The sequence below is a fragment of the Pongo abelii genome, chromosome 1 (genome assembly GCF_028885655.2).
Source record: "Pongo abelii isolate AG06213 chromosome 1, NHGRI_mPonAbe1-v2.0_pri, whole genome shotgun sequence".
NCBI classification, from domain to species: domain Eukaryota; kingdom Metazoa; phylum Chordata; class Mammalia; order Primates; family Hominidae; genus Pongo; species Pongo abelii.
This window is the reverse complement of record NC_071985.2, coordinates 166,059,015-166,085,000: the sequence shown is the minus strand read 5'-3', so window position 1 is coordinate 166,085,000 and position 25,986 is coordinate 166,059,015. Positions and strand designations below refer to the sequence as shown.

The 25,986-nt window shown below is 38.9% G+C and overlaps 1 protein-coding gene across 2 annotated transcripts in view; it reads right to left on the bottom strand.

The window, feature by feature from the left end:
- SLC35D1 (solute carrier family 35 member D1) overlaps positions 1–18,760 on the bottom strand; it is a 54,828-nt gene extending 36,068 nt beyond the window's left edge. The window contains exons 1-8 of one of the 2 annotated variants that reach the window (XM_024243811.3): positions 18,147–18,760; positions 17,269–17,302; positions 17,085–17,171; positions 16,332–16,399; positions 14,756–14,827; positions 14,097–14,165; positions 11,574–11,676; positions 6,535–6,627 (exon numbers count right to left, since the gene is read on the bottom strand). In XM_024243811.3, coding sequence (XP_024099579.1) covers positions 6,535–6,627; positions 11,574–11,676; positions 14,097–14,165; positions 14,756–14,827; positions 16,332–16,399; positions 17,085–17,171; positions 17,269–17,302; positions 18,147–18,349 — 729 coding nt within the window. In that variant the 5' untranslated portion in view covers positions 18,350–18,760. 2 annotated transcript variants of the gene reach the window in all.
- Between the last annotated feature and the right edge of the window lie 7,226 nt (positions 18,761–25,986).

Genomic DNA, 25,986 nt, shown 5'->3' with positions numbered 1-25,986 from the left:
GTTTGGAACCCAAAAGAACTTGCTTTTCTAGTTCTTTAAGATGTATCATTAGGTTGTTTATTTGAAGTTTTTTTTTTTTTTTTTGATGTAGGCATTTACAGCTGTAAACTTATCCTCTTAGTACTGTTTTTGCTGTATACCATAAGTTTTGGTTTTCCATTATCATTTGTTTCAAGAAATTTTTTAATTTCCATCTTAATTTCTTCATTAACCCATTTGTCATTCAGGAACATATTGTTTAATTTCCATGTATTCCAAAATTCCTCGTTATTAATTTCTAGCTTTATTCCATTGTGGTCAGAGAAGATGCTGGATATTATTTCAATTTTTTGAATGTTTTAAGACTTGTCTTGTGACCTAACATATGGTCTATCCTTGAGAAGGATCCATGTGCTGGGAAAAAGAATGTGTATCCTGCAGCCACTGGATGAAATGTTCCATAAATATTTATTAGGCCCATTTGGTCTACAGTGCAGATTAAATCCAATGTTTCTTTTGTTGATTTTCTGTCTGAAAGATCTGTCCAATGCTGAAACTGGGGTGTTGTAGTTTCCAGCTATTACTGTATTGGGATCTATCTCTCTCTTTAGCTCTAGTAGTATTTGTTTTATATATCGGTGCATTCTTGCATCAGTGTTTTATAGTTTTCACTGTACAGATCTTTCATTTATTTGGTTAATTTAAGTTAATGTATATTAACTTAAAATATATCCGGGTGTTCCAGTGTTGGGTGCGTATACATTTATAACTGTTATATCCTCTTGCTGAATTTACCCCTTTATCATTATATAGTGACCTTCTTTGTCTCTTCTTACAGTTTTTGTCTTAAAATTTATACTGTCTGATGTAAGTATGGCTACTTCTGCTCTTTTTTGGTTTCCATTGGCATGGAATATATTTTTCCATCCCTTTATTTTCAGTCTATGTGCATCTTTACAAGTGAAGTGTGTGTCTTGTAAGCAACAGATCACTGGGTCTTTTTTTTTTTTTTTTCTTTTTTTATCCATTCAGCTACTGTATGTCTTTTGATTGGAGAATTTGGTCCATTTACATTCAATATTATTACTGTTAAATAAGGACTTGCTCCTGCCATTTTGTTCTGGTAGCTCTGTGGTCTTCTCCTCCTTCTTTCCTTCCTTCCTGTCTTCCTTTTAGTGAAGGTGATTTTCTGTGGTGGTACAATTTCATTTCTTGCTTTTCATTTTTTATGTATCTGTTGTATGCTTTTTTATTTGACATTACCATGAGGCTTGCAAACACAACCTAATAACCCAGTATTTTAAGCTGACAACAACTTAACACTGTGCGCATAAACAAACAAGCAAAAAGAAAACTAATAAAAACTCTACACCTTAATTTCATCCCCTCACTTTTTAACTTTCTATTGTTTCTCTTGATATCTTATTGTACTGTCAATGTGTTGAAAAGTTGTTGTAGGTATTATTTTTGATGGGTTCATCTTTTTGTCTTTATATGTAAAATAAGAGTAGTTTACATACCACAGTTACAGTGTATAAGTAGACATTTTGTTGAAAACTTTTAGTTAAATAAAAATATTTGAAAAAATTTTTAATTTTAAAAATTTTGTTTTTGTTGTTGCCTAGGTTAAGGAAATTAAGAGAGAAAGGGAGTATCTGAGTAAGATTAGCACAAAAACTACACAATCAATACAAAGGGTAAACTCTCATCCAGGGATGCAATCAGATTTTGTCTTTTGTACCAGCTCTGATCAACTGATTCTGGCTGTCTAAACTCCTGTCTTGGTAAACAGTCTCAGGCTATGTGTAAGCATAGCAAGAAAGTGGTGTGACTACTTGGTAATGTCTACAACGAGCACAGGATAACTTAGCACCAATTTACAATTTACCAACCCTAATCTAGTCAGAAGTATGGAAAAATTTCAATGTCCACTTGAGGCAACCATTCCCCATTTCTGAGTCATCAACTCATTTGAAATCTGAACTAAAATCCAAAATGTGACAGATAGTTTCTTAGTGTTTTGATACATCTCTGTTTACCATGAAGTCTAAAAATAAACCACTGAGTTTGCATGTCATGGTAAAGAAAAAAGATTAATAAATGATATTCTATTCCAAAAATTCTTTCCTTGAAAAATTACTAAGAAAAAAATTGAATCCTTATCTGAAAGTAAACTGTTAGGAAACTTGCTAAGGCAGAAAGAAGATAATGTCAGTGGTGCCACCTATATAAAATAATACCTACAGATCATGTCAAAACTACACATTCCAGCTTGCCAAGTAGGTCACTTGCTCTTATTTGAAAAGAGATATCTCAGAGGTAAGAATGGTTAAAAACATAACAGTATCAGTCAAATAATATACTGGCAAAGAGAAAGGTCTATTCATTCATAACTAAAGAATAATTGATCCAACCCACCTGTTTTACATATGGGAACACCAAGGCCCAGAAAACAGAAGGAATCTGTCTCTATGTGGTGAGAATAATTCAGAGTCTGAAAATCAATCTGTATGGTCCACAAAGCAATCCAGAAAAGATGAATAACTCTAAACAGGCTAACTTAACAGCCTAAAATTTCTTCATTATTTAGTCAGCAATGCTTAGCAGGAGACACCTCCAGGCAGACAATTTGTACAGCAACTTTTCCTGTAACTCCCCTAAACCATATCACTAGCCAGTGATATAATGGAGACATTATACAGCGTACCACAGAACTAGCCTTGTGAGATCTACAGCAAGGGGTATATTCTTCCATCCCTATGTAAGAACACCTAGCAGGGTGTGCTGCCAGAAAGCCAAGCTCCAACTCCCGTGACTGAATCACTGGCTTTGTACTAAAAAAAAAAATCCCATCTGGAGGTAGCAATTAGTAAGTTTAAACACAATCTGTACTGATGCTTTGGAAAGTCATTGGTTAAGTGATGTCCACTCTGCCTTTATCTATGTTAACTAGGTATCTTTTATTAACAGTAAGCTGGTTTTTGCATGAGGTATAGTTTAAAAAAATGTTTTTAAGTTAGAAGATATATGTTTTAAAAACTAAGTGCTGAATATATTTATTTGTTCCTTGGTTTCTGGTAAACCCAGAACTTTGAGAACCTTGGATAAACTTTAAATATGTACACACACACACACACACACACACACACACACACACACACACTAGTTTGGTTTCTTAAAATGCTTTGCCAAGACCTTGCATTATGTGCTCACCGGGATGAGTTTTTCAAATGGAACTTTCCTTTACATTTTTATGGTATTATAATTTCGTTTTTTTCATCCTTGGCCTCCAACTCTTGCTTAAAGGCTGTATCAACCCCATCAACTGCTGTATCCAACTCCTGCCTCTCCGGGGAGCTGACCTTTCAGAGCCCCCTTGCTGGATTCTTGTCCTAACGAAGGGAAGTTTTCCTTATTCTGCCTACTAAATTTAACAGTGAGACTTTCAGAATAATTTGCATCAATTTTGCTTCAGTTTGCAATGTGGGTCAAGAGTCTGCAACTTAGGATAATAACAAACTGACTTGCCATGTCCCCAGTTATTTTCAAATTTAGGGTTAATCACAGGATACTAGTCATTTATAGAAAAACTATCTTTTCCTTATTGTTCCTTTGATATAGTTTTTAAATACATTTACATGGTCCTATAATCAAAAAAATATAGAAAGTTGAATAGTTTGAGAAGTCTCCCTCCCATTCCTGTTCTACTTACCCTGTTCCCACAATATGCACAAAAATTATTTATTAGTTTCATGTATATTTTTCCAGACTTTCTTTATTTAAATAAGTGAAAAAATTGTGTGTGTGTGTGTGTGTGTGTGTGCGTGTGTGCATGGGGGGTATTCTTATTTTTCTTTTTATTTTACCCAAAAGGTAGGATACTATATGCACCATTTTGCACTGTGCTTTTTCATTTAACCATTTATCTTGGAGATCTTTTCATTCAATACACAGAAAGTTTCCATTCAAAGTGGCCCCCATTCAAAGTGGGTCAGGAAAGTCTGCAGTCCAACAAATGAGAGCAGTTTATCAGCACTGATTATCGGGGAGTAGTGGGCTCATGCCAGCTGTGAGAATAGCTGCCTGTTTCCACAATGACATGGCTTTTACTCCTCAGAAACTCTGTCTCAACCCCAGAAAGGGCTGTATCTAGAGACTCATTTTACAAGTGATAAAGCTAGGTGGGAGAGCAGAAGGGATTTATCCAAAGTCAGATGGTGGTCAGGCACAGAACTGGAGGTAGCTAGTTTTCTGCATTCTGAGAGCCCTAAATTCTCCCCACTGTACCACTTACATCACAATTTTTTTTTTTTTTTTTTTTTTTTGAGACACGGTCTTGCTTTGTCACCCAGGATGGAGTGCAGTGGCACAATCATGGCTCACTGCAGCCTGGACCTCCTGGGCTCAAGTGACCCTCCCACATCAGCCTCCGCAGTAGCTGGGACTACAGACACACCCGACCATGCATGCTAATTTTTTTGGAATTTTTTGTAGAGATGGGGTTTTGCCATGTTGCCCAGGCTGGTCTTGAATTCCTGGGCTCAAGCAATCTGCTCACCTCCCCAAGAGCTAGGATTATAGGCGGGAGCCACTGCACCCAGCCCTTTGTCACAAACTTTTAAGGACTTGTCACTACCTGCAGAGTAAATGTCAAATTCTTGTGTCTAGCATTGGTCCTAATTTAGAAGGAATCAGGGTGTGGTATGGTGGGAATGGTAATAACACCTGCTTAGAATTTAAAAATTTAGGTTCTAGTCCTCTCTGGGGCCCAGTTTCCCCAACTATGAAATAAGAGGCTCAAACCAGATGTTCTCTAAGGCCTCTGCTAATGTTTCTAAGGTCTTTGACTTCTATCTTCTAATTTGAAGAGTCTGGTCTTTGCAGGTGTGCCTGAGCTCATGCTGTTAGTTCTATCTGGAATGCACCTTTTGTTTCTCTTCCTCCACATTCTTCAAGGTCCACTTTGACTTTTCCTGGTATTTGCCCATTTAAAAAACGCGAAGCACTCTCACCTCAGGACTTGGAACCTGCTGTTCCTCGACCTAGATTAGTCTCCCTCCAAAGGGCCACACAAATTGCTCTCTTAGTCCATTTGGTTCAATGTCTGCTAAAAGAAACTTTATACATTCCCCAAGCAAATTAACTCTTCCAGCTTTCTCAGATTGGCTTCAAGATTTAGAACCATATATCACACCATATTCTTGTCCCAAAGCTGGAGAGTGAGGGGTGCTTCTGCTAGTCGCTAGTCTGCTCCAAAGCCCACAGCCTTTGGAGTCAGGCTTGGGTTTAAATCTTGACTCCACTATTCCCCAATAGTATGATACTGGACAAGTTTCTTAGTCTCTCTGAACCTCTCCTTCCACATTAGTAAAATAGGTATAATTAAAATTTTCTTGACTGTTACAAAAACCACATTATATTAAATATATAAAGTGACTAACACATAATAGGGATTCAATAAACGTTAGTTTCTTGTCCCATTTTTTTTCACAGCCACAAAATACTTATTCAATACTCTTTATTAGAGAAATAGCTGTTTCCTACTTTGCTGTCATTTTTAAGCCTGCTGGCAGGTAGGTCACAGTTCATTAAAACATTTACACGTATATTCAAGATGACCTGGACCAGTTCTTTAAAAGAAAGAGGTATGATGGGGCGGGGGGCGGGGGGGAAACAGCTTCATACGCTGTCAGTCTCCAGCCTTTGGTTCAAGAACAATTTAATAGTCCAACTGCTTTTAAAAATCTCTTTTATTTTAGCTCCCACAAATTTGTAAAAATCACGGTCTTTAGAGTAAATGACCAACATACTTATTCTGAAGAAGTTACTAGCCAGGGGAATCATTAGAAGGAATCTTGGTACAGAAATCCTTGCCATAATTCTGGATTTCCATTTAGTTTGCAGAATTTTGTGAATTCTAACAATATGTTATCAATTTGCCTCCTATATGGGCTTGTTTTAGAGAAAAATTCTTCTCCAGATTTATTTTACTACTCTATTCTGTATTTATTTAGCTAGACATTTGCAGAAAATTGGTAAACTACTATATTAGCTGTTCTTTATACGGTTAAGGTGTCACACAATGCTAAATATCTCCTGAGGAAAAAAAGCAAGTTGGGAGTTAAACCAGGATGACAACTGTACACTAAAACTGAGAACTTCTAGCAATGCCTAGCATTTTGTTTAGGATTTGGAGAATTTTACTATTTCAAGATTTTTGTTTCTCAAGGATAGTTTACTACTATTCCTATTTTATAGTTTAGCAGAAATGTAAAAATTCCCTTCCTCTATCCTTCTGGCATGTAAGAAAAGGACACTAGCTGGCAAGCACTATTTTTATGTTGACAGCAAAGCTATTTTGAGTCATCTTAGTACTATCCAATGTTTACGCCAAGAAAAGAGGTTAGCATGACATTAGCAATTGAAAGAGTAAATGCTCAGTTTTTGGTCACTTAATAAGCATATTTCTTTTGAACAACGAAGTCTATCTTTTCATCATAAATAATAATGCAGTTCATCAACATAAGCCATTAAACCATAATTAGAAAGTCCTACCTTTTGTGCATCTCCTGTGAAATACGCAATGGCCAGGGTGGGCAGAATCATGAACAGTGCATTATAATAGAGCAGTCCATATTTTCCCAGCTCCTAGGACAGTAAATAATTAGGTATTTCATCTGCATTTGGTTCTAGCAGATACAACACTGTACAAATTACCACTCAAACCACACACAAATACACAAACACACACACCCTCCCCTACAACATACACAGCAAATGAATTAAGTTAGAAGTTTTGCAAACATTAGGAAATAATCTAAACTTTCATGATCAAACAAAGCAAACTTACAAAATTTTATACTTACTTGAAATAAATTCCTCAAGTGCTTAAGATCAGAGAAATTAAAATGACTACTGGCTGCCTCAAAATAGCAAGTAGAAAAGAGGTTATTTTGAACACATACACACACACACAAACACACACACAGCAATATCAAAACATCTCTCTGAAGCCATTCTCTTTCCAGAACTGAATCAAGAGTCATTGAGTATGTCTTGGGCTTTTCAGAAGCCTAGCACGGTGTCATTTAAGAAAGATGGATGAGGCCGGATACGGTGGCTCACACCTGTAAACTTAGCAGTTTGGGAGGCTGAGGCGGATAGATTGCTTGAGCCCAGGAGTTCAAGACCAGCATGGGCAACATGGTGAAACACTGTCTCTACAAAAAATACAAAAACAGCCAGGCGCGGTGGTTCACGCCTGTAATATCAGCACTTTGGGAGGCTGAGGCAGGCAGATCACCTGAGGTCATCAGTTCAAGACCAGCATGGCCAACATAGTGAAACTGTCTCTACAAAAATACAAAAATTAGCCGGGCATAATGGTGGGTGCCTGTAATCCCAGCTACTTGGGAGGGTGAGGCGGGAGAATCGCTTGAACCCAGGAGGTGGAGGTGCAGTGAGCCAAGATCTTGCCATTGCACTTCAGCCTGGATGACAGAGTGAGACACTCCATCTCAAAAAAAAAAAAAAAAAAAAAAAACCTAGCCGAGCATGGCGGCACGTTCCTGTAAATCCCAGCTACTGCGGAGGCTGATGTGGGTGGATCACTTGAGCCTGGGAGTTCAAGGCTGCAGTGAGCCAAGATCGAGATTATGCCCCTGTACTCCAACCTGGGTAACAGAGCAAGAACCTATCTTAAATTAAAAAAAAAAAAAAATTAGCCAGGAATGGTGGTGTACACCTGTAGTCCCAGCTACTCAGGAGACTGAGGTGGGAGGATCCCTTGAACCCAGGAATCCAAGGGAGGCTGCAGTGAGCTCTGATTGTGCCACTGCATTCCAACTTGGGCAACAGAGCAAGACCCTGGCTCAAAAACAAAACAAACAAAAAGCACAAAGCAAACAAACAAAAAAAAGATGGCCAGATTCAGACACACAGACTCAGGCCTAGACCAATACCAACAGACAGCACTTCTCAGTGAAGTATTTCCGAAAATGTGTACATGAAGTACAATGAAGATTAAGATTACTATAACTACAACTCCTAGAACATGATATGACTCACTGGGTTCTTAGCTACTAGGGAGCAACAAAGGACAACACACATCTTCAAACACAGGAAGCCTATAAGAACTCTGAGTCCACCTTTGATTCACACACTTCTGGGACATTCAGCATGAAGCAGTCTCCTGAAAATGCAGGCCAGGGTTTGAGAGGTGGGAAGTGGGGACAGTGAGGGAGTGGTAAGGATCAGGGCATAACACTTGCCTAACTCCTGTGATTGAAAGATTACTGACTGATGAGAAAAGTCGAACTGCCTTCTCAAAAGCAGCACTGAAAAACTGGAAATAAATACCCAACAACAGAAAACTAGCTGATTAGGCTGGGTGCAGTGGCTCATGCCTGTCATCCCAGCACTTGGGGAGGCCAAGACAGGCGGATCGCCTGAGGTCAGGAATTTGAGACCAGCCTGGCCAACATACAGAAACCCCGTCTCTAATAAAAATACAAAAATTAGCCTGGCGTGGTGGTGCACACCTGTAATCCCAGCTATTCAAGAGGCTGAGGCACAAGAATCACTTGAACCCAGGAGACAGAGGTTGCAGTAAGCTGATGTGCCACCGCACTCCAGGCTGGGCGACAGTGAGACTCCATCTCAAAAAAAAAAAAAAAACAAAGGAAAACTAGCTGATTAGATGATTAGACTATAACTAGCTGTACAATGAAACATTACACAGCCACTAAAAATGTTTAATGATGCTGATTGACATAAAAAGGTGTTCAAGAAATGGTATTAAGCGAAAAATACAAGTTAGAAACTATATCATCCCTCTTTTGCTTAAAATTTTAACATACAGATAAGTGTGCACACACATACACATACACACACAAAATAATGGATATCCACCAAAACAGTGCTTCTCGCTCTATGATAGTACTAAGGGAGATTTATGTTTTCTTCCTCTTGCTTATCCATGTTTTCTACTACTTCTATCATAAACATGCATTATTTTATGTAATATTTTAAAGTTAAAAAGTTTTAAATTCGATAGCCACATTCAGGTCTAAAATGCAGCACAAAATCTTTATGCCATATGACTCATACTCAATGGACTATGATTGTAAGCAGTCCTGATATTATCAGTAATAAAACCCCTGACTGGCTGCCCTGCCTATGGAGTAGCCATTCTTTTGTTTCTCTACTTCTAAAAACAAAAGAAAAGAAGAAAACTCCTGATGTATTAAAAAGCACCTCAGCATGGCCGTACTGCCTTACTGCCTCTGGGATAAACCAAGTAACTGATTGCTTATGGTCACCACAAGCATCAGTGTAAAGGTGTGCCTCATATGTACGGCAGCAAAAAAAAAAGCCATACTGGGACTGCCTTTAAGAAGGGTGCCCCGTCAGCCAGAGGCATGAGTGTTATCCAGGAAGTAGAGGATATGCATGGAGGCACACATACACACAAATACACATCATCCAGTAACTGACAAACAGCAAAAACTTAAATGCCAAAACTTCTGTTTTTCTTTATACATTTTAATTGTTTTGAATGTGTTTCTCCCTGCCTTCTCAAATAAAGTACACTGACTAAAACTAGATTTAGGGCATCATCATAAACATGTATTATTATGTCTTATGATACATTGTTATGCATCATGAATCTGTATTATTATGTTTATGTATTATGTTCTTATTCAGTGTTGCCCTTACTGCTGTTTAATAGACCCTACATCTTTTTTTTCTTTTTCAGTATTTCTGTCTTTTATAATCTGACTGTTTCTCTTGTTAGCTGACCTTTTATACTGCTGGTAAACATCTCTGCCTCTAAATAGAACTCTACCTTCTAGTTTGTTGCTTGTAAGATATGCTCTAGGAGAAGTAATCAAGGAACTTAAAAGTTCTAGTACAAATAAGTCATAGTCATTTCTAAGTGAGAAACTGAAGGGCTCTCCTAGGAATAAAACACTCAGAAACTTTCTTGATTTTTTTTCTAGGTTCTAGGATATACTATAGATTGTACTAATATGGTAGCCACTAGCCACATGTAGCTATTTCAATTTAATTATAATCACATAAAACTACTGATTTCAGTTTCTCAGTTATTTTTAAGTGCTCAAGGGTCATGCATGGCTAATGACCAGTTAATGGAAAGCAGAAATATAAATTTCCAATGTCACAGAAAATTCTATTAACAGTGCTGTTTTAGACAACTGAAGCTGCTGGACAAATAAAATGTCATTAATAGTATCTATTTTCCAAAACAGCAAATGGGCTGAAGAAAAGAGTAAGATCAATCACTAACCGCTATCTTTTCTCTAGCTATTTTAAAAAGATAAAAATTCTTACTAGTAGCTTCCATTAAAAAGCAACCATCATATAGATTCATCAAAGCAAATAAATGGAGGCCAAGACATGTATATTTAAAGAAAATGGATTGGAAACAAATCAACACCGTCCTTGGTTCTTCAAGCCTGTTCCAAAAACAAACAAACAAACAAACAAAAAACTCTCTGCAAAATAATGAAACCTACTGGGATAGACATTCAATCTATACTTGTTTTCTAGAGGAGCAGACAAAGCCCCTGGCCAAGGCAAGGTCAATTCAATACCAATAGTACTATCAAGCAGTACTTGTATTTATTTATTATCTAAGCTCCCAAAAAAGAGCTTAAGTAGTTTCAGAAACATTCTACGCATTATAGAAAAGACTAAAAACTAAGCAGTTAAAGTCATCTGACTAAAGAGAAAATATGGGTAGGAAAATAAGATAAAGTCATGGTCAGTTACAAGATGTAATTATGAGATAAAAATGTACCAGCTGCTCAGGAAAAACTATGGTGACATCTAAGATAAGTATCTCATATGAGTCCTCAGATAGGATACATTATGATATCAAGGACAATTCCTTCAATTAGCAACCCTGGGATATATAAAGTTGAGGTTCATTTAGTTGTTTCTTACAGTAATGTAATCTCATAACATAATGTTGCAAAAGCAATATGATTCAAATACTCAGCTTTCTAATAATCTGGCTTGATCCAAAAATAATATATTTAAAGTATATAGTAAACAAACAAACAATATCTGGTAAAGCCAAGGCCAGGAAACACTGTGTTGCCCCTAAGAGAGACAGAGATATTAATGTTCCCTAAAATTTCCCATTATTTATAGGGCAAATACATAAAGGCCATTTCTGTTTTGCAGCCCCTTCCAACATTCATTTCCCTTCAAGTCTGCCCAAAGGTTTCCAGGTAGTTCTCTTTCTGCCTCCCAGGTCCCCTGGAAAGTCCTCTTGAATACAGCTATGAACATTTAAAGACACTGCAGTGAACACGCTTTACTTTCCCTACCCCACACAAAGTCAAAATTCACGCAATCCCAGAAAAGCCTGGAATAAAACCTAATTGCTAATTAATTAAAAAATAAAGTTTCTTATATGAACATCAAAGTGCAGGAATTTTACCCTCAGAGAGCCACTATGTCTTTCTCATCCCTGGTAAGTACTTTCTTTATTCCCCACTTTTTCTCCGATGAATTGACATTCCAACATCAGTACACATCTGTTAAAGCTTTAGATTGCTACTTACTTTTGAATCTAATTTTTGTTTTACGTATGCACCATTTGCTGCTGTCAGGACATCGTTTATCAGAATAAAAACATATCCTTCCAGATCAAATGCCAAGTCAGAGCTGCAAAACATAAGCAACACTTTAAGAACAACTTAAAGAACACGCATTTAATTTTAAATAGATATGAGCTAAAATATTTACAAGAACATATTCTCATCTAGGGAAGTGAATATTAGGCATTTTATCAGCTACTAGTATTTCTTGATTTCTGGTCATAGTTTGCAATTTCACCTCAATAAGGGATTCCTCAGAAATAAGAGGCACTAACATTTAAACATATAATTAGCAACAATCATTCATGTCATTTAATAGCACACTGCTCTGCATTCAAAGCCAGATGACAACAAGCACCAAATTACCATTAAGTACATCTGTGAAGCAGGCAGTAGCAGGCAGAGCTCAATTTCATAGACAAGAAAACCAAAAGGACGAGGCTGTTAACAAGTCATTTTCTGAAGGTCCACATGAAAGGTAGGACTATCTTACATAGGCAGTTGGGCCCCTGGGTGAAATTTCTGAAGTGTGGATCATGGTTAGTTCTGAGATCAAGCTAGAACAATGTCTAAGCACATAGCAGGAACTCAAATACTTAAATAGTGCTCAATGAACCTGTGAAGTACAACTTGGGGGTTTAGGGAAACTGAAAATTTCTGGAACTTAGAGTACCAGGCACAAGGTAAGAATTTAGTAAATTAAACAGAATAAATGAAAATCTGAGAAAGGTACGCCTTCAGCATACTTCAGCACCATAGCTAAAATAGTGGCTCCACAGACTATGATTTTGCAGAGATACTGTATAGGAACCAAGACTTACCTAATGAGTTCTATGCCACTGTAATTTTAGGCAGGCCTAACTTAATGCACACTCCCTACCCCAAGCAGTCTAACAACCTCTGACTGACTCCAGAGGTCTGAGTTCCTTTCCTTTCAATCTTTTTCCAAGTCAAAGGGTCTAACCAGATAAGGCTGGTCCAGACAGTAATCCTTTTCAGAAGTTTTCTGTAGACCCAAGAAAGCCCTGAGGAACCCCTGTTGTTTGGTACAATTTTGGGTCCCATCAGCTTCAAGGAAATGTTTCAAAGACTAGCAGGGCGCCTCTAAAAAGAAAGGTAGGAGGCTAGTATAGAATTTTTCTCCAAGGGGGGAATATGACATAAAAGGAAAAGCAGTTAGCTATATAGCCAATTTCTAGTAACCAATTATGCCACTCTCTTTTTTTTAGAATGAAATTTTACTTGGAGACTGGACTTGTAAAATAGGACTGGACTGATAATATTTTCTTCCACTTATACTACGGGAATGTGATGAAGGTAAATGAGTCAATTCAAGAAGTACACTGGAACTCCTGGATGGAAAACATAAGTCTGGCAGAATATGTGGCATTAGCAAATACATATATGCATGCCCTAGGCTGATTAAAATGTTGTAGAAGACTTCTAGCAATCATTATAATTTTCTCAGTCTGTAGGTATACATTTCCCTCATGTATTTTAAAACTAAAACTTAAGAAAAACGGGAAAAGCTTTAATAACCTAATAGAATATCTAAGTTATGGCATTTGTGACATATCTTATGTGAGGCCAATTAAAGCAATGTTATTATTCATTATTCGAAAAGGCAAGCAAATGTTTCACAGTCATTTTCCTCACCTCACAGAAGAGGAGACATGCTTTTCTTTAGCAGCATGCAAAATTCAGAAATGCCAGGCCAGGCGTGGTGGCTCACGCCTGTAATCCCAGCACTTTGGGAGGCCAAGACGGGCAGATCACGAGGTCAGGAGATTGAGATCATCCTGGCTAACATGGTGAAACTCCGTCTCTACTAAAAATACAAAAAATTAGCTGGGCGTGGTGGCGGGCACCTGTAGTCCCAGCTACTCGGGAGGCTGAGGCAGGAGAATGGCGTGAACCCGGGAGGCAGAACTTGCAGTGAGCCGAGATCCCACCACTGGACTCCAGCCTGGAAGACAGAGCGAGACTCCATCTCAAAAAAAAAAAAAAAAAAAAAAAAAGAAATGCCATATGGTTTACAAAAACACACAGGCTCTGAGGAAAGCCACAGATTCAAATTTCAGCTCTGCCATTAGCTCTGTGACCTTAAGCAAGTTACTGAAGTTTTAGTTTCTTCAACTATAAAATAGGAAAATTATACCCATACCTCTCAGAGGTGTTGTGAAGAATACATAATAAGATGTGTAAAATGCCAAACATATTGTGTGGCACATGCTATGTATTCAGCACAACAACAGTAACAAATTCTAAATTACATCAATTTAAATTTTAACAATCCCAAGAATCTTATTTTTGTCAACCTTTATCTTAATACAGCCAAAAAGATTTAACCTTTTCAAGAGTCTTCTAGATGCTTTTCAAAGATATAATTCTTATTTAGGCTATAAAGAATTGTTATTGATAAGTAATCATTTATTATCAATAATTATTGACAATTTATAATGTGCTAGTAATAGGCCCACATCTTACCTGGCAGCTACAAAGGCTCCAATAATCATTGCAAATACAGTCATTTTAATACCCCAAGAAAAAGTCTTCCTATAAAATAAAAAATTTTAAAATACACACATGACTTTATTCCCACACTCATTTTACAACAGAAGCAAAAAATGTGATATGCTTTCTCAAAAGCTATAAACAATCATATTTTAAACATTTCTGAGAAACTGGATATTTAAAAGAACCCCTTTGATAAAGCAAAAATTTATTGTTGTATGTTATTACACCCACTTTTAAAATTTTCACCTATTGTTACTATTAGTGAGTTTGAATTTTGTAAGGCAGAATTTCTTTAACAGAAATATGTCACATTCATTTGTAGTAAAAGCAGCTAAGACATGAACACTATTTAAAACCTATACCTATGATTCTGATCCAGCTTCTCCCAGTGGCAGTAGTACAGAAATTCTAGAAAGTAAATCTCACATTCAGGTAAGATTTTCAACTCCAATTCATAACCTTCCCAACTACCACTCCCACAAACTATCAATTCCAGCAGCCAAGAGAGAGGGTTGCTTAAACTTCTCAAAAGGTAAGGTAGGAACAAGACAAATAATTTAATATCTCACATATGCTGGGCACCTTTTCAAGGTGATTTAAAGAACAGATATATTAGAAACTTAGCTCACTTGAGTAAAACTCCTTCAGCAAACATTGTAAACAGGATGGAGAACCTTCTCAGAACTGTAAACATTGGCAAGCTGGAAAAAAAAAAGATAATTAGGTAAACTAGAATTTAACAATTTGTTTTAAACTAAGATGTTCCAAATTGGTAGTTAAAATAATGCTATTCTTCCATTATGGAAATTCCATACTGATTCATTTATGGTTAAACCCCTGCTTTTCTCTAGAAACAATTCCTACTTGAAAGCCTATAAGAGTTGCTTTTAAAAAACTACTAGAAGTGAGAAACGTTAAATTAACTACAAAACTTTATTCTGCTAATTATGCAAAGCCCTAAGCTGTAAATATGTCAGTTTTTAATAGAAAAAGGCTTCCTTCTCATTTTTTCACTAGTCTAACCTCCCTTCCCACCCCTAGACCAGCCAAAAACCATCTATGAAAATCTTACCCCATGAAATGCCTTGACTGTCATTTTGTGGATGTAATTTTGTCTTCATCTAAATTCCCAGAGCATTTTGCTTGTACTAATCAAACATACAGCCTCTTGCAATATAGTTATTTCTGAATATATCTTATCTCACTCCAAAGTGCCTTATACTTAGCTGGCAATCAAAGATAGGTGTGAATGAATGGCTGGATGAGATGGATGAAAAAAAGCAAACTCTACACAAGCAGCACTTTGCAGAAGGCCTGCATTTCTTTCCTGGTGGGTAATGAAATGGAAAAAAATGTGCCACCCATGATAAATCTGACTTCCTTGGAACCCTCTTCAGAGATACCATCTTGGTCATTCTGTCAGGTTTCTTGGGTTTTAAAGGAAGAAATGAAAAACACCTTGTCCCTGATCCTCAGAAATCTCTCCATTCTATTTTACAATGCCAGGGTTTCAGCTTGTGTGGTAGTGGTGAAGCCACTGGGTTTCTGTTAAATGCTTTCTCTATTTGTGTCATTTTAATACCACACACAACCAATATGTACACTACAACAAGAGCAGAAGCCAGAAACCGGGAGGTTAGAGGGAAAGACAGTGTTACCACGGAGAGGAGAGCTATTGCTTCTTTCTGAAAATAAGTATGTTGCCTCTACAGTTACATGCCATGGGTAAGATATTAATAATATTTTTATCAGGGTTCTAGCTGATGTTACCTTACTTCACATGAAAAGAAAAACTGCAAAAGTTCTTGTGCCTACCCTCTAATTTTGCTGTGTGGAAGTTGCCTAAAATATTTATGAACTATATTAAAGAACTGAAATCCCAGAAGCCTAGTACATATCTTCACTATTGTAGCTCTAGAAAAATAATAAAAATTTCCTATCATAGCATTTTATAACATTTTAAGACTTCTAACATCAAAATGAGGGGTAAAAAAACAAAAACAAAAAACTTCTCTTTCTCTTCAAAGAAAAGAGCATAAACTATAAACTAAAACCTTTGGCACCACCTTCATTATTTAGTAGTAATAGAAGCTTTCTGGTCCTTTCATTTTTTTCCAGAATCAATAACAATGTGTTAAATATTTGACATTCAAGTACAATTTTAAGAATACATTAACCTCAGTAGTAAAATAAAGTTATCCATACTTCAGTTTCTTTGTGCTGAACAGTCCCGTGATTTGGTTCCCAAAATATAGTAGAGGTAGTGGAAACGTCTAGAAAATTTAAAAAAGGATAACAAAACTCAATAATAAAGACAGCTAAAACAAGGTCCTTTCAAACAGAAACAATTTTGTTTATATGATCAAAACTTTTTCCACTTAAAACATAAGATTAGTTATCATACACAATTTTGACACCCAAACACCCAAACAACACTTATGCTTGGATAAACAACATTACTATAGCAGAAAGAAAGGGAGGAAGGCAGGGAGAAAAGACAGAAATATGAATATGATCAATGTGAGACAGAAACATCATTTGCTGTAAAATATGATAATGTATTAGAGCCCATAGCTCTAATGTCAGCAGAAAAAGTAAAGGCATTTCATCTTCGTTTGGAGTCAAGCAGAGGCAGACAGTATAAAATAAGCCCAAAGAATAATGAATGCAGGATACACTGGCTAGATGGATAGAGAAACTGCAAAACTATTGTACCTCAACAAGTGTGCATTAATTAAAAACAGAAGAATATTCCTAGGTTATTTTTTCTCTTAAGTTTAAAGAGATTGTAGGCCTTCTTTGACACATATCACTACTTTTATTCTTTACATTCATTATAACCACTCTAGACTGGGCAATTTTGAGGCTGCAATTTTTAAATACGCAAGGCACTGATAAAATATGTGAATACATACTGACTTCATTTCACAAAATAAAGTATCGCTTTTCTTCTTTTACCTTTCGAGGTACGTTTCTGTCAAGGTCAGGAAACTTGACTACTCTGAGCGCCTTTCCCACCCAGAGAACTGCCACTGTGGCCACCATCTGTAAACAGAGAACACAGATTCACTGTTCTACACATAAAGACACACACAGAAGTTCTAACAACATAAACCACGTAATGGTGAGGATTCCAACTAACCTGGCCAAGTCCAACACATAGTGAGGAGGGAAATCTACAAAAAGGGCAAAGAAAAAAACAAGATCAGAACAAATCTAACTTAGCTCCGTGAATTCAATTTGCACATCGGCAACGTTAATAAGGCATTCCGATACAAGCCACACCAACGTCCGCCCCTAAATCAAACAAAAATCTTGGGAGAAAATTCCCTGCCTGTTGGTTGTCAGGCCACCCCGCTGATGTAGCCTCGGGCGGCCGCTTGTCTCATCTTGTCCGAGTCTACAATTTCAGTCCGCTGCCTGCAAAGGATTTCTCAAGGCAGTGCAGATACAGACCTCTGCAACGGTTTCACATACCTTTAAAAAAACAAACAAACAAAAAAAAAAAACTTCTGCCTCTGGGTTCCAGTGTTAGCAAGGGAATAATTGTCCGCGGGGGTGAGGATGCGTACGTCCCCAGAGGCTGTCAGCGGGTGCAGGGGACACTGAAGCCCCGGCCCCCTGTCCAGGCTGCGGAGGAGGGAGGCTTCCCTCGCTCTCCTCCCTGATCGACAGGCATAAGGGCTCAAAAGTCACCAAGCGAGTCACTTTGCTCCATCTCTCTGAAGGGCAGGGTTTTCGGGGCGGTGAGCCCAGGGCATGGCAAGCAAGCCCCAAACGCGCCGGGCCGGCCGGAGCTCCGCGCAGGGAGCGGACCCCTGCCACAGGCCTGCGCGCCAGGCGGGCTCCGCTGCCCCGGCCGCGCGCGTCAGCCGCCCGCCCTCCCCAGCTCCCGCCCAACTTTGTTCGGCTTTAACTTTGGCAGTCAAAGTCCAGGGAGCCGGCTCCCCGCCGCCGCCGCCGCCGCCGCAGCCGCCCGCTCCTCCTCCGCGGCCTCGGCCGCCGCCGCCTCGGCCCTACCTGTAATTGGTGAGCACGCTCTTATTCACCACCACGATCAGGAAGGAGCTCACGCCGTAAAAGCCGGCGGCCAGCAGCTTCAGAAAAACGGTCAGCGTTTCGGCCGACGCCATCCCCAGCTCCTCCTCATCTCGGAGTGTGGAGGATTTCGCGGGGGCTTCTCCTTTAACCCGAGCATGCTGACGTCTATGAACTTCCGCCATGGCTGCCGCAGCGGCGCTGGCTTGGCGGCGGGGCCTAGCGGCTCGGGGGCCTGCAGCGGCGGCTCCCAGGGGACTCGAGGAGTTGGGGACCGCAGACTAGGCCAGCTGCGCGCTCGCCGCCTCGACTCCCCGCTTGGCCGCCGCCCGTCCCCGCCCAGGGGCAGGGACGCCGGGGTTCACACCCCTGGAGACTTTGCTCGGGCATTGTGCAACGCGAGGTCAGAGGGTAGGGCCGCGCCGGGCTTAGCCTGGGCAGGGGTTGGAGAGAGCCTGGAGAAGGGGCAGTGGCGACCCCCCTGCCCGAGGCGGACAAGGAGAAGCCAGGGGAACTACATCGAGACACCAGAGCGCCGAGTGACAAACCACAGACGCCGGGTGACAGTCGCCGTGCGCTTGCGCACGAGCACGCGCTGGGTCTCTCCGCGGGGCGCGTACCTGGAGCGGGGGAGTCTGGTGGCAGAGGGGCTGGAAGGCCGTATTCTCCAGATAACTGCCGCAACTAAGTGCAGATCCTCCTCCCCTCTGTTACAGGTGGCCGGCCAAGTAGTTACAGTACACTGCGTCTAGACTGATTTTGAATGCTCTTTTAGTCTCTCTTGGAGGGGTTAAAAACCCTTCAAAAGTATCAGATATGGATCAACAGTAAACACTCAACGAAATTTCATTCTGCAATGCCTCGGGCTTCTTACACTTTCTGAACCCAGAAAACACCAAACAATACTTTCTTTTCAGATTGAGAAGTTTTGTTTGTTTGTTTTAAGAAAAATGTTGACATATCCCAAAAAGTAGCAAGATAAGCAGCTTGGGGATTGGTGAAAGCACAAGGTGTTTGGAGCCTAAAAGACTTGATTTCCAATGGTAGGATTCCTAGAAATAACGACCTCCCACCCCCGACACACACACTCTTTATTGTGTGTCTTGGACCAATTAGATGACCTCCCTGAACCTGATCTCTGTGGATGTGTAGCTAGCAAAGAGCTAGTTTTTGGTAAATGGTAGTCATTATTGTATAACAGAAGCAAATCATTATGATCGGTTTAAGCAAAGAAATTACATATTGAACTTTAATAGATTAGGAAAGAAGAACTTTGAATTATTTTTCTAAGTGCTTGGTCTGTATCTTTTTAAATTTCTTCTTTTTTTTATTTTTTTATTTTTATATTTTGGTAAACCAGGTATAGTGGTTCACACCTGTAATACCAGCACTTTGGGAGCAGGTGGAATGCCTGAGCCGGGGAGTTTGAGACCATGCTGGGCAACAAAGTGAGACCCTGTCTCTACAAGAAAATAAAAAAATTAGCCAGATGTGGTGGTGCACGCCTGTGGTCCCAGCTACTCAGGAGGCTGAGGTGGGCGGATGGCTTGAGCCCAGGAGGTCAAGGCTGCAGTGAGCTATGATCATGCTACTGCACTCCAGCCTGGGCAACAGCACAAGACCATCTTAAAGAAATAAATAAATTGTGGCAAAATATACAAAGTATAAAATATCATTTTAACCCTTTTTGAGTATACAATTGCATGGCATTAACTGCATTCACATCGTTTTGCAACCATCATCACTAATCCATCTTTAGAACTTTTTCACCATCCCAAAGTGAAACTGTTTCCCCTTTAAACAATCACTCCCTGTTTCCCTACTTCCTTCCCTCTCTGCTATTAACCAGTGTTCTACTTTCTGTCTCTGTGAATTTGACTACTCTAGGTGCCTCATAAAAGTGGAATCATGTAGTATTTGTCCTTTTGTGATGAACTTACTTCATTAACATAGTGTCTTCAAGTTTCAGCCACGTTGTAGCATATGTTAGAATGTCATCCCTTTTTAAGGCTGAATAATATTCAATTATATGTGTATAATTGGTTTACATCTTTTGAGTTACCTTGAGAACACCTATGTTCTTCAAGTGTTCCTCAAAAAACTGGCACACAGGATGAGGTTCTTAACGTAGCCTACAAGGTCCTAGATAATGTGGTTCCTACCCACATCTCCAGAGGCACTATTCACATTTCCCTCCCTTAAGGTGCAGATAAATCAACAATGTGGGTTCCGGCTTCTGTGTCTTTACTCTCATTATTCCCCCCATCTGGGCTGCTTTTTCTTTTCCTCCTGTCACCCAGCTCCTGAAAAACTCTTACATTTCCTTCCGTATTTTGGCAGAACATTACCTCTTCTCTGGGCAGCCTTCCTTCACACTGCCCCCCACTTCCCTCTACATAATTGATCTCTCTCCTTTGTGCCTCTCCTACCGCATCTTTATATACCCCCTTTATAGAGTGTCCATCTACTCCTGCTGCTATAAAAAAATACCTGAGACTGGATAACATAAAAAATAGAAATTTATTTTCTCACACTTCCGGAGGCTGAGAAGTCCAAGATCAGGGTGCTACCTTAACCACTGCATCCTCTGAAGGGGAAGAACACCATGTCCTCACATGGCAGAAGGGACAGAAGGTCAGAAAGGGACAAACACTGTGTGAAACCTCTCTCATAAGGCATGAATCCTACTCACAAAGGCAGAGCCCTCGTGACTTAGTCACCTCCTGAAGGGCCTGCCTCTTAATAATATCACATTGGTGATTAAGTTTCAACATATGAATTTTGGAGGACACATATAGACCATAGCAAAGGGGCTCTGCATTACATGTTTACATATCACTGTCTTCTACTAGACAGTTGCTTCTTGAGGACAGGGGCAGGCAAGGATGCCTAACACAGTTTAGATATTTTAGTTGATTGAATCAATGAAAACAAGGAAAATGATTAAATTTTTTCCTTGACTGCTAGCTTCAAAAGGAAAAAGAACTAAAACATTGTATTTTAAGAAACATCCTTGTAAAAAAAGATTATAGAAGTAACAATGCCCCTCATAATAAAAAGCAAATATATACATATGTACACATTTTTACACATTTTAAAAAACATATCTGGAATAGAACCAGAGAAGAACACTAATCCTCAAGCCACACACTGCCGCTGACACTTAGTAGTTTTGTGACCTTGGACAAATTACTAGACATCACTGTGCTTCAATTTCCTCACCTGTAAAATGGGGATAACAATATTACCCACCTCATAGAGTTACAATGAGAATTAAATGAGTTAATGAATGTAAAGTGCTTAGAACATAATATAAGTGTTTATTATAATTACTATTATCGCTAGTATTATTAGGCAATCTTTCTCTTTTCACTTACTATTCCTTGATGGTCTTTCTGTGGCAACACTTAAACTTAACCTCATTCTTTTCAAAGGCTTCAGAGTATTCCATTAGTTGGATGCATCGTCATGTAACACTATAGACATTTAAGTTATTACCATTTTTCAGTGTACAAACAATCCTTGTCCATTCAACTTTGTGCATGTATAAATTTCTAGAAGTAGAATTGCTTAGTTAAGGCTACTTTTTAATAAAAAAATTAATAGAATTGAGGAAATTCCAAATTAACAACCTCCAAAGAGTTTATACTCATTTTTTATTCCTGCTAACACGGTATGAAAATGAAACCCTCTTTTATAAAGTCAAGAGGGCAGCAATGGAGAACAATGGAAGAAACTTAATATTTCAAGTTCTACCCTGTGGAAATATGAAATGCCAGGTACAAATTTTCAAAATCATAAGTTATGACTACACAAAATAAAAATAAGAGTGCTGATCCAGGCAACTACTGTTTTTCTCAGCATGATTACTTTATTAATTAACAAATATTTAAGACCTATCACAGACCATGAACTGCGTTGGATTTTCTCAGCCCCAGTAATGATTTGGTTGCTGTAGACCCTCAGTAAAATGCTATGGAGTTTAATGGAGTCAAGCATTCTCATTAGGTACTCACAAAGATAAGATAGGTGCCATCTCTAGTGGGATTTTTATCTCTTTCCCATGTTATAGGTACTTAGACTTTGGGGTAAATTTTGGTATTGTAGGTCCTCAGATCTGTTTCCTAACCTCAGTAATATTAATCACAGAATTATATATGGAGTATTTATACATCATTGGGTGAAATTGAATAAATATTGAAATATATCTTAAAAAGTTGTTCAAGATAAGAAAGACTGAATTAAATGTTCTCACTTAGGTACAAGTATACTCTATTTGGAAAGGTCAACTTTGTGGGTTGATAACTTTTACATCTTACTGGGTAGAATTACTAGCAAAAACTCTTCTTAGTATTAAATGATGTCTGTTTATCAAAACATTGCCTTTAGGTATCCTGTTTTTCATTGAGGGAATATTGATTCTGTACACAGTTTTTTAAAACATAGCTTATATTACTTATTTTCCCCACACTTCTCCCTTTCCCTTGGCCCACTTGCTCCTCTCATAGTGGAATGTATATAGGCCTCTTTTGTTATCCACCTGCATTCACCAGTTTCCTATTTCACTGCCAACCTAGATCATACCCAGTGACCTGCTGTGTTGCACAGCTGGTTACTTTATAGTCAAGGAGCGAAGGTCATACATGTTTCCTATTTGAACAATACTCTAAAAATTCTGAGAATCAGAGAGCATGGAGCTTTTCTGCAGTGCCTTGTACTTTTCTGTATTGGACTGCAAGGAATGAACTTATTGACCACTGATGATGAGCCTCACAATGTGCTACTCTTGTAATTCATTATCTCATTTCACCCTAACCACTGTGAGAAGCAGGTATGGTGAAACAACATATAAACAGGAAAACAAGGGCTGAGAGGGAGTATTAGACATACACTGCATCCCACAGCTCTAAGTGACTGTGTACAGATTTGGTCCTAGGTTTGTTTAGCATTTATTCTGTGTTCCTCCACTGGACACTCGTGCCTCCTTTGGGGCAGATGGACAAGACCTACTTTTACAAGACGTTCTGGCAACGTCAATGCTTTCTTCAATGACCAAGTTTAGTGTTTATCAACCCTATGAAGAAGGATAAGCAGGATAAAGGAACAGTAATGTGTTGAAGTCATAGTCAATCGTGACTCATTCACAAATAGCATACCAGACACCAAGTTAGGCACTGGAAATACAAAGACATTTCAAGCTCAATATATTTCCAACTGAACTTTATATAAATATCTCCCAAATAAGTTGCTTCTTTGAATCTCCAATTTTAGTGAATTGACCTCACTATCCACCTATTTACCATGGTTCTGATCTCTCTATAATCACCCTGCAAGCACTCTTTAACCCCCGCCAAACTAGTTTTACCGCCTCCACTACACTGAAGCTGTTCACTGCAAAGTTACCCATGACCTCTATGGGACTAAACACAATGAACACTCTTAGTCATCCTGCTTGACCACTCTACAGCATTTACATTGCTGATATTCTCCCTTCTTTTAGCTACACTCTCTTCCCTTGACTTCTGGAGCCCCATACTCTCTGAAACCTCTCGTGGTACTCTGGCTGCTCCTTCTCATCCTGCTTTGCTGGTTCCTGCTCTTCTCACAGACCTTTAAAGTTTTACATTCCTTAGGGCTCAGTCTTGGGTCTTCTCTATGCTATGTATTCTTACTAAATCTTATTCCATTCCATGGTTTCAGTTATGACTTATTGTTTGCCAGTGCTTACCAAATCTACATTACTTATGTTCTCTCTAACTCCAGATTAATGTGTCTGACTGCCTCCTGAATATCTTCACTTGGATAACTCTCTGGTATGCTGCTCAACATGCCTGAAACTAATCTTGTCATTATCCCTTTTACTCCAACATTCTGCTTCTCTATTGTTCTTTACTGTTATCAGGTAATGAATCCTGACAGTTGAGATCCTAGTTGTCTTATTTTCCCATCCAAAATACTTACTGCTTTGCATTTATCAGATCTGAACAACATAATTTAATCAATGTGTTGAACCAGTTTATTTTGTATGAGAATATTAAGATGATCAAGATCTCTGTGAACTATATTATGGCAAAGAGTAAAAGATTGGATGTCAATCCAGTGATGCTACACTGCTGGCCCTGACATATAAGAGGTAAACTGTTTTAGTTGGACCCTATAAATTAATATAGAGACAAAACATTTGCGATGTTAATAGCCACACACTAGGTGTCAGGAAATGTCATGGTGGTTAGTCCTAGTAACACTACATCTGGAGCATCAACTAACATTGGAGTCACCTCCTGATTAAGTTTATAACCACACTCAGTTATTTGCTAAGATTTCTCTTCTGCGTTGGACAAATAGGTGACTTAAATGGAGATGTGATAGGATTCATCCATCTTTCAAGTCTTTGATGATGGCACTAATCTCTGCAGCTCTTCTAAAGATGTGGTATATCTTTTTTTGTACTGTCCTGAAAGGGAAGGAAAGCTCCAGAGGCTTCCTCTTTCTACTATCGTGGTCCTTATTCCATGGGTCACGTAGACACTGTGAGGATTTTACCAGCTGCCAAGCATATCTATTATGCCTAAACATATGTCTCTTCCAATTATACGTTCAAGAGCTGGAGACAAAAACACAGTGGATTTGTGGACCTACTGAGCACATCATGTTTCAAAGTTGGGCTAGGTCTCCAATTATCACCTGACTCACTTCTATGGTCTAAATGTGTGTGTCCCCCAACAAATTCATATATTGAAATTGTCATGTAAAAATAGAGATTAATCTCTAAGTAAAAAGGTTTTATTTGGGAATAGTATACGAGAAGTAGGATTGTAATTTGGGACATATATACAAACCAGGATGGCCTCCAGTATATATGGAGAACAGAGTAAAAGGTTAGGATTTTAATGGAGAAAGAGGAGATTTATGCAAGTTGTTTTAAAAGAAAGTTTTTTGATGCTGGCAGCATCTTACAAGAGCTGGAGAGTTCTGATATGTGAATGTCAGTAGTCCTTAGGGAGGACTTGTATTCTTGGAGTTTCAGTTAGGCCTTTACATTTAGAATTGGGTTTGTGAGTCAGTGTGTCAGGCCTGTGTTCTTGTGTAAGCGGCTAGCTGTCCTTGTGCTGCCAGCTGTCTTTGTGTGACTCACGTAGTAAACTGTGGTTTGGAAAAATGTCTTGTGATAGTTTGTGTTATCAGGCAAATTGTTATCAGGAGCATAGCCTTCCCTAGCTCCATTTTGCTAGGGTTTGACACAAGTGACTACATTTTGAATCTGACAATGTTCACAAAATCCTAACCTCTAAGGTGATAGTTTTAGGAGGTAAGGCCTTTAGGAGGTGATTAGGTCAGGAGGGTGAAGACTTCATGAAAAGAATTGGTACCCTTACAAAAGAGCCCTGAGAGAGACCCCTTATGCCTTCCAACACATGAGGACACAGCTAGAAGACACCACCTATGAACCAGAAAGCAGGCACTCACCAGACACCAAATCAGCCTGCATCTTGATCTTGGATTTCCCAGCCTTCGACTGGGAGAAATGAATTTCTGTTGTTTATGAGCTACCCAATAATATTTCATTAAAACAGCTTGAACTGACTAAGACACTACATAAGCCCCCAGTTTAACTGGTAGACTGCAGGGCTGTGAGTGCCCAGGAATTAGTATCGGTTGGCCAGTGTTTGATAATCCCACAAAAGGTCTGGGTATTTCCCTTTTGTTACTACACAGTTACCCTAGTAAATGGCTGCAGCTTCCTTTGAGGAAGACTTGAAAGAAGATACACAGTATACACTTGTGGCTATGATATAGGGCCTTCCTCAAAGAGACCTGATCT